Raw genomic sequence first — 9,995 nt, 5'->3', positions numbered from 1 at the left:
CCAATGCATAACCCACTATGCCAACAGGGTTCCTTAGTATACATTATAACTTATTATTTCATATACATAAGTTTTATCTGTCAAACCTAACCTTAATTATTAGTTCTATTGTTTAAAATCTTTCTTACATCTCTCTTAAAATTCCTCTTTTATATCTCTCTACTGCAAGGATGATGAATACAAAACTGATACTTTTAAAATTGTTTGCACGTTGATTTTAATGAAAAAGGCTTCAAAAAGTCCATGGAAAAATGGAATGAAAAGATAATGGAATTTTTCCACAAATGTTTTGAAGCCCTCTTTTAACAGCCATCAAAATTGATAAATTATTTCATTTTCTTACCTACCCAGAGACACTGACAACTAATACATTTTTATTGGGCCACATATGTGACCTTAAAAAGTCAGATGTCTTAGGCAGTTGAAATTATGTAGGACAATTGGATTTGAGCTTGTCAATTTCAGTTACGTACTTTTACTACAAGGAGTATGTGATATGAACCACCTTGCTTTTAGTTACTTGACTTGTGTGTAAAATCATCAAAGAGCATTCTGTAATTTTACTCTCATGCTAGTAATTCATATTATTGACATTTTTAGAAAAAACAGAATGGAACATTCTGTCGCTCTGATCTCTGACTATAATTAAATTGGCCTATATTGGTCCACTGAAAAGTCAAACATAAAAACTCACCAGTAAGAATTTCTTTCTTCACTTTGAAAGTGTCCACAACAGGTGTAATAATCCCTTCAATAGTTCCAAACATGCTGCCGAGCCCTAGGTTTACCAGCATGAGGAAGAACATCACTGACCAGAAGGGAGATGCAGGGAAATGTGTCATCGCTTCTGTAAAGGCAATAAAGGCTAAACCAGTGCCCTGAACAGCCTGCAAAATGTATCAAAATAGTAACATTAGCAGAATCAAAAAGCAACATGCAGTGCGGCCTCTCCAAGGGGAGGGACACTTGACATCTCTGAAAAATAACCTTAGATTATTGAAAATAACATGTTGATTATGCTGATATCAGCATTCTAGCTGTTTGATCACTTTCTTCTCAGAAACCAGATTTAATTTGATAATATAGCACAAACAATGAAATTCTATTCAGAATTGCTAAGAGCACACAGTTATACTGTATTGTATGCTAAGCATTTCATATGAGTGATAGAATATATTTTCTCATTAACTTCAAAATGATTTAATCAATTAGTATAAAGAAAACATAAATTGTGAATAATAAACTTGTTATAACTGAAATAAAAGTGTCCTGGTGGTGAAGTGGGATAAGCTCCCAGAAATCCTACACAGGTCATTTAAGTAAGAACCAACCAAAAGGTCAGCAGTTGAAACCCACCAGCCTATCATTAGGAGAAAGATGAGGCTGTCTGCTCCTTTAATAAATTTACAGTCTCAGAAACATTAAGGAGCAATTCTAATCTGCCCTCTAGGTTTATACTATGAGTCCAAATCTAATGAGTAGCAGTTAAATTTAAATAAGTATGAATACTAAACAAAAGGTGAACGATTCATCAGATAATTTAAAAAGTCAATTCTTCTTTTATCTTAACAAAAATCAACTTCTTGTTATTCTTACACCTCCCTGTAAAGCTTGGCTTTCTATAATTCAGGTGATACAGTGAGTTTTCCAGCTATTTAAATGATTATACATTCTGAGTGTTTTTGTGTGCATCCAAAAAAATAAACAGACAGAATAGAAGCAAATACTGTTGAATGATGATGCACAGAGGGGATGGTAATCATTGCAATGAAACGATAAATAAGTGTGAAATCAGTGTTCTCCCATGTAAACTATCACTCAAATCCCAATAAAAACTTTTTTTTAAAAAAAGAAAAATATTTGTCTAATTTTCATTTTCTTTGATAAAAATGAATGTAATTCATATTCATATTTTAAATTATCATGGTTCAATCAGTAAATGATTTTTCTTTAAGTAAAGCAAGCTTTATGATTTAAGAAATCATGTTCTCTAAAATATAGACTATTAATTTAAAGGAGCATACCCCTCCACTGGCATTTTAAAGGCTATTTTGCTGAAAAAGATGCACATTTTAATCGTGTGATAATTACTGTATTGATAAAATTTAGCCAACTCACTTTATTTAGCTCATCTTCAATGTAACAGGAATTGAGATGAAGTGCAGGAAATTCTTCTTCTTTCACTTTTTGAATGATGTCATAAACTAAATGATAATCCTCTGCAGTAACAAGTGAAAAGTTGATATGATGAGGAATAATATCCTGACTAATGTTGCCCATTTTCAACAATTTTATGATCATCTCTGAGTTTCTGAAAAAACAGAACATATTAATGAACACTTAGGGTTGGTTAGTCAGGTTCTAGTTTGTATACAATTATGCTGTCAAAAGTTAAAGGAAATTCATATCCATACTGTGCAATGCAGTTTTCATTTATGATATTTGCTTTGAAGCCCAGAACTGCAAACACTACCAGTGTTGCCAGGACAGAAGTGAAAAAATTGATGAAGGACACCAAGACAGCATCAAAGTGGCAGTTGTTGTCTCTCTTGTTGTAGCTTGAAAAGGCAATTACGCCACCAAATCCCAGACCTAATGCAAAGAACACCTGAGTAGCAGCTTCTCTCCAGACCTTGGGCTCCAGCATTATTTCAAGCTGTTCAAAATTAAACATAATAGATGTCAGCTGCACAATATTTCAAAATAATTCATCTACATGGAATTAGTTCTTCTTTAAATTTATTTCAGTGATATTTATGCAACCAATGGTTATTAAAATCTGGAAGATGAGCTGTTCTTCAACAGAAATAACCAAAATTTTCATTTTGAATAAAACAAGAACCATGTATATGAAAAAGACTATCATTCCCCTAAAATGGAGATTTAATGTACCTGAAGATTATCTACTTGGATAGGAATTGTAAACTATTTTGAAGACAAATTATCAAAAGTCTATATGAAAGAGAAAAGAAACTGTCTTCAATTACTTCTTCATCTTATCTCCTATTTAGTTTCGTGGCACTACAGGATGGTGGTTCCAACCCACCAGCCACTCCTCAGAAATCCTATTGTTAAGTGCTCTGGAGTTGGTTCTGATTCATAGCGACCCTGCTAGATAGCATTTTCAAGGAGCAGCTGGTGGGTTTAAACAGCTAATCTTAGAGCAGCTGAGACCAATCTTGTAGTCCAGGGCATTATCCTGCAGTGCCACACCAGGACTCCCAGAAATCCTAGACAGGTCATTTAAGTAAGAACCAACTAGAAAACTCTTAATGACAAAAAGCCAAAATAAAGTAATTAACAATGATAGTTAATTACTTAACTAATGCTCTAAGTTTTGAATTTCCTAGTGGTAGTCTCATAGTCCAGTACATAGCTAGATATTTGGCACAAAATATACTGTGCATAGCTACTGTTGTTGTTAAGTGCTGCTGAGTCAGTTCCAACTCACATCAACCCTGTACAGGGTTTCTGGGGAACAGCTGATGAGCTTGCGATTCAAACTGACTTTGGAGTCCAGTTCATTAACTCACAGAGCCACATCAGAACTCCATACTGCACATATTCACCTTTATATCATTCATTCATTCAAAGGCTTTCTGAGAGCCTTTATTTAAAAAAAGAAAGAAAGAAATTCAACTAATTCTTCTCTAAGATTTGATTTCAGATCCAAAATTCTAATGTTACAGATCTGTGCTGACCATATATATTCTAATAATTCTGCTTTACTTCTTAATTATCCCTCTATAGATTCAGATCTTTCTAATGAAACAGTTATTCTTAGCCATCTCTGACATTAAACCCACTGCTATCGAGTAGAGTCTATCTCATCGTGACCTTGTGGAGTATTAGACACATATCACAATAAATGCTCAAATTTAAGTTGATATGTTGTTGTTAAGTGCCATCGAGTCAGTTCCAACTCGTAGCAATCCTGTATAGGATTTCTGAGGAGCAGCTGGTGAACTTGAATCGACAAGCTTGCAGTGCAGCACATTACCCACAGTGCCACACCAGTACTCCTTAAAATGATACAGTCTAGTTTAAGTTGATAGTTTTTCTCCATTTTACCATTGCAATGAAATTGTCTCTACTAGGAGCTGAGAGTAGTTAAGAACTTGAGTTTTACATTTTTAGAAGATACTGATTTTGCTATTTAATAATGTAATAGTAGTGGTCTGTCCTCTCTGAGCTTCAATTTCCTCAACTATGAGAAAAACAAACTTTGTGTAGCCTATCACGGTGCCTACTACATTGCAATAATGCTATATATGGCATTCTGGCACAGTACTACAGAATAAGCACAAGGTCAGTAGTTCAAATCCTACACAGAGTTGCAGAGACAGAAGCCACTCAATGATACTTAACAATGACATAAATACTTCTTATGAATTATTGTATTCGACTCGTATTGTTGTTTTTGTTGTTGTTGTCACGTGCCATCGAGTCAGAACCGACTCATAGCGACCCTATGCACAACAGAATGAAACAATGGCCAATCCTGGGCCAACCTCACTACCGCTGCCACACTTGACGCCATTATTGATGCCACCTGGCCAATCCATCTCGTTGGGGGTCTTCCTCCTTTTCTCTGACCCTCCATCAACTCGTATTACAACATAATTATTTTATTTCATTCTCATAACAACCTATGAGGTTGTTACTACTAATATCCGAGTCTTAGAAATGTTAAGTAATCTGTCAAAGGTCACACAGCAAATTTATGATGGAGCTGAGATGTAAACACAAGTAGATTCCAAAACCCACTGTCTCAACTACTGGAATTTTTGCTTCTGTTTTAGTTATTATTGCTAAAATAAATAAAATATCCTCAACAAACATAACCATGATTCTCTATTAGTATGTAAGATGTGCATACTGTTCTTTTGAGTATGTTGTCAAGTGCCACTTTGCAATCCAGCACATCAACCCACAGATGGAGCTAAAATACACTCAACTGTATAGCTTGACTTTGTCCACTAGATGGCAGTAAGGGCCTGTTTACTAAAGACTTGTCCAATTACCTCCATTTCTGCGTTTATTTTCCATTCACTTTCCTCCTAGTAAGGAGCCCTGTTGGCAATGTTGTTGTTTTGTTATTGAGTGCCTTCTCCGACCCATAGCGACCCTGTACAGGGTTTCCGAGGCTGTAAATCTTTATAGGAGCAGAAAGCCTCATCTTTCTCCCACGGTGCAGCTGGTAGTTTCGAACTGCTGACCTTAAGGTTGGCAATACTAGGTAAGCACTAAACATGTATGAATTGGAGTCAACTCTATGGCATTAGGTTTTCGGTTTCTCCTAGTAAGGAGCCCTGGTGATATAGTGGGTTAAACATTGTGCTACTAATAGCAAAGTCTGCAGTTTAAACCCACCAGTCACTAGGCTGGAGAAGATGAAGTTATCTGCTCCCTCAAAGATTTACAGTATCAGAAATCTTTAGGTAGTGTTCTAACTTGTCCTATAGCGTTGCTCTAAGTAGGAATCAACTCAATGGCAGAGCATTTGTTTGGTTTATTTGGGGAGGGGGGCGGTCCTGTATATTTTTGTGCTTAGGTACTTTCTTCCATTTACAGAAATGTGAATTAAAAAGTAATAAAGACAACTACTGAATATCATTATATTAAATATCACATGGAAACCAACTTGAGGGCACTTAACAACGCCAATAACAGCAATAAGAATCCTTGTTTAAAATGTTAATGTAAAATAGCTTGCATGTAAATATTGAAATGTTTATAAATGTATTTAAAAATCTAAACTATCTAATGAAATCAAATGTCTAGCATTATGTCACAGGCAATTGACAATTTAGAAAAAGTTCACATTCTAGAAATTAGGTATTTTTAACTCAGTAAACTTTTGCTTTTCAGTATTAAAAATGTAAATAACTTTTGGTATTATTATGGTCCACTTGAAGCCAATTTAACCAGTGTTGTTGTTAAGTGTTGTTGAGTTAGTGCCATCTCAGAGCGAATCTGTACAGTATTTCTCAGGATCAGCTGGTGGATTTGAACTGCAGACCTTGCAGTTAGCAGTCCAGTGTTTAGCCTATTGTTGTTAAGTGCCTTCAAGTCAGTTTCAACGTAGTGATCTAGTATAGGGTTTTCAAGGAGCAGCTGGTGGGTTTCAGGTGCCATCCTTGCAGTTAGCAGTCCAGTGCTTATCTTACAGCACCACACCAGGAGTCCATTTATCCTAGAAAGTAGCTGAAATATATGCATCTTCACTGGTTAGTCACTGATGGGAAGTCCCAACAACTCTAAATGTTAAACAGGAAAATGAATACAAAGGATCCTAAGGAAGCTAATCCCTTCTGCCCAAATTCCACAGCAAGATGCTAACTCCCCATTCATCCTTCAGAATACTTCCAATTTCTGAACCAATTGTTAAGTTGTCTCTTTAAAACTCAGTGTGTGTCTATGATGATGTTGTTATTGTCATGGAGTCAATCCAAGTCATAGCAACTCTGTACTGTACTGAATCTCTGAAGAGCAGCTGGTGGATTTGAACCACCAGCCTTATAGTTCCCAGTCCAGTGCTTATCCTACAGTGCCACAACAAGAATGCCTGTCTATGATGTTATTGTTGTTAATGCCTTCAAGTTGGTTCTGACTCACAGCAACCCTGTATATGATTTCCGAGAAGTGGCTGGTGAGTTTGAACCACAGCCCTTGCAGTTCAAACTGACCTTGCAGTCCAGTGCATTAATGCACAGTACCATACCAGGGCTCTGTCTATGATTGTCGTTGATGTCCTGACCCATAGCAACCCTATATAGTCGGTTCTGGCCCATAGCATCCCTGTTTAGAGTTTCTGAGGAGCATCTGGTGAGCTTGAACCTCCAACCTTATGGTCGGTTCAATCCGACTTTGTAGTCTGGCACATTAGCCCACAGTGCCACACCAGGACTCTGTCTGTGATAGTGTGATCAAATGAAAAGTGAGTTACAACACCCTGTCATATCACTATAGCAAGTCCACAAGTTTGGGGTTCAATATGCCAAAGTTCTAATGAATTAAAGGAGTATAAACCGTGAGCTCTTTATGAAGCCTAATGAGAATTTTCCTGAAATGTATATGGCATTTGTAAAAGATGCAGAACTATGCAAAATGACCACTATAAATATTATTCTAAAAGGTACAAAGTATTAAAACATAAACAAGAAAACATATATTTCCCCTGAGATGGCATTTTAGGATTCATTAAAGTACTCAATCAGAAGTCAATGTGATTTTGGAATCTACCAACCTCCTGAAACACTAATAAAAATTAAAATTAACATGTTCTCACTTTTTCCTTGTAAGATGATCCACATCTATTACCAATTTCTTAAAGGGGTACATGACATAAAATAGAGGAACAACAATGAATTGAATGAAGTTTAAAAAGTTTTCAAATTTATCAATGAAAATAATTTATGATAAAAGTGGAATTTTTGAAGCTTAAATACTTAATGGTTACTCTAGAATCTACATGGGACATTTAAAGATAAAGTTAAAGACAGACAGATATAGATATTTAAAAACCCTGTTTTTTATAAAATGGTTAACATAACTATAATATAAAATGCTAAAAAAATTATCTCTTAAATCTAACTGCAGAAACATTTTAATAATAAGCACACTACTTTTATGATCATACCATTAAATAAAAATGTAGTACATACCTTAGGGGTAAACATGTGACGGATGCCATCAATTGAACCATTTAAAAGGAGTGCTCTGATTAGGAAGCATATAAGTACCACATATGGGAAAAGAGAACTAAAATACATGATCTGAAAAGAAAGAAAATAAAATATATGTGAGGCACACTAGCAATTATATTACTTTTCTTTAATTAAAATAATATGTATTCTGTTCTATACTTTGTTGCTGCTGCATGCTAGGCGTCAGTTCTGTCGCATAGCAACCCTGGATAGGGTTTTGCAGGCTGTAACATCTTTCTCCTGCAGAGTGACTGGTGGGTTAGAACAGCTCCCCTTGCAGTAAGTAGCTCAACTTGTAACCCACTACACAATAAGGAAGTCTTACACTTTGACAGTCACCATACTGTGAAATTCACCATTTTTTGTATAAAGTTGTTGGTTTATTTTCCAGGCCATTTTATTAAAGTGGCTTATTAGTGTGACTTAGTTAGCGTATGGCATCCTGATGTGGCAATAAGCACTTGCCTGCAAGCTGAGGCTGAAACATGAGGTCAGTGGTTCAAACTCACCTGCCGCTTCTTGGAAACGCTATACAGGGTCACTATGAGTCAGAACAGACTCAACTGCACTTAACAACAATATAGGATACAAGGAGAAAAGAGAAACCTTCTTTACTTAATCTCCTTAGAAATAGTGCATAGGTATGGTGTCATTTAAATAGTGTTGATTACTTGTCATCATAAAACAAGCAATATTTAAGACAGAAATTACTGGACACTAAGTCTCCTCGTGTGGCACTGTAGGAGCTAAGCACTCAACCATTCACGAGGTTGGTTTGATATGTAAGGTTGGTGGTTCAAACTCATCAGTTGCTCCTCAGAAACCCTATAGAGGGTCGCACTGAGTCAGAACAGACTCGACAGCATTAACAACGACTCTCAATCGAAGCCCATACTTTTATTACTTTGAGGCGGAAGGGGGATTTTGTTTTGTTTTAATCAAAGTTCCATTATTACTTTATGGAAATCTTAGAAAATGGAAGGTGGCCCCTATATTGTCTGCTACAGAACCTGAAAAATTAGCCATATACAAATTTTATTTTCTGCTAAGCAGTTTTCTCAATTAAACAGTTGTGCAAATATTTATCATAGGAAAGAAATTATTCTAATCAGACAGTCATTGCCTCCCTGACATTTCCATGTGGGGGCTTAATTGATCTCTCAAACCTTTCAAATCCAGAAAAAAACTGCTTTCCTCCCAGAGCTGTTCCCACTCATCATCTCAGTAAATGGTACTAACATCCATCTGGTAGCTAAAGGCAAACACCTCGGAATAGTCATAGTCTTGAAGTATTTGTAATAATCTACTCACTGATTTCCAGTTGCCACTTGGGTTAAGTCATTCTCTGCTTAAAACACCCTAGAGATTTTTAAATATTTGAAATAAAATGCAAACTCTTTCTGGCCTGTAAAGCCTGACAGTTCCCACCTCCTGCCCCACTTGGCTTCTCCCAGCTGAGCTAGAGTCCCTTAGTAGAGCTGGGTCTTCTGTCTGAAGCACTCTCCTTCAGCTCCACATGATTCGCTCCCTCCTTGTTAACAATTTAAGTCTCATCTTCATTTTCTATCAGTTCTTCTTTAATGACTCAGTCTGAGCTCCACCTTTTTCATCCAATATCACCCACCTAACAGTCAGCCCCTTAGTCCCTATTAATTCTTAATGGTATGACCTTGTTTTGTTTCCTTGGGAGCCCTGGTGTGACACTATGGGTTAGTGCACTGGACTGCAAAGTCGGTTTGAACTACAAGGTCAGTGGTTTAAGCTCACCAGCCCCTCCTTAGAAACCGTATACAGGGTCACCATGAGTCGGAACCAACTTTGTGGCACTTAACAACAACAACAACACATTGCTTAAACCAGTTGTCAAAAGGGTTTACTCCACAGTGACCCCATGAATATCAGAGTGACAGTGATTTATAAGGTTTTGCGACAGTAGGGCTCCTAGGTTTTCTGGAAGGATCCCTGGTGGAACAGTAGTAAGCACTTAGAAGCTAAATGAATGGTCAGTGGTTCAAACCATCAGCCATTCCATGGGAGAAAGATGTTGGCACTCTGCTCAATCTTACAGGGCCAGAGCCACTGTGAGCTGGAATCAACTTGATGGTAGTGGGAATTTTTTTTCTGAAGTAGATCACCAGACCTTTCTTCTGAAGTACTTCCAGGTACCCATGAACCACCAGCCTTTCAGTTAGCAGTCAAGAGATTAACCATTCTGCAAGACAAATGATTTGTTTATCTCAAATACCTTCTTTAGCAGCATAAGAGACGACTATACACATGGACCTC

The 9,995-nt window shown here is 36.7% G+C and overlaps 1 protein-coding gene across 1 annotated transcript in view; it reads right to left on the bottom strand.

Moving 5' to 3' along the window:
• Positions 1-9,995, bottom strand: part of SLC6A15 (solute carrier family 6 (neutral amino acid transporter), member 15) — a 44,979-nt gene that overhangs the window by 19,407 nt on the left and 15,577 nt on the right. The window contains exons 5-8 of the mRNA XM_006872969.1: positions 7,668-7,778; positions 2,415-2,656; positions 2,119-2,311; positions 695-887 (exon numbers count right to left, since the gene is read on the bottom strand). Coding sequence (XP_006873031.1) covers positions 695-887; positions 2,119-2,311; positions 2,415-2,656; positions 7,668-7,778 — 739 coding nt within the window. The remainder of the gene's footprint in view (positions 1-694; positions 888-2,118; positions 2,312-2,414; positions 2,657-7,667; positions 7,779-9,995) is intronic.

This window comes from Chrysochloris asiatica, unplaced genomic scaffold (assembly GCF_000296735.1).
Source record: "Chrysochloris asiatica unplaced genomic scaffold, ChrAsi1.0 scaffold00217, whole genome shotgun sequence".
Lineage (NCBI taxonomy): Eukaryota > Metazoa > Chordata > Mammalia > Afrosoricida > Chrysochloridae > Chrysochloris > Chrysochloris asiatica.
The sequence above is the reverse complement of the archived record's forward strand: the minus strand, read 5'-3'. Positions and strand labels throughout refer to the sequence as shown.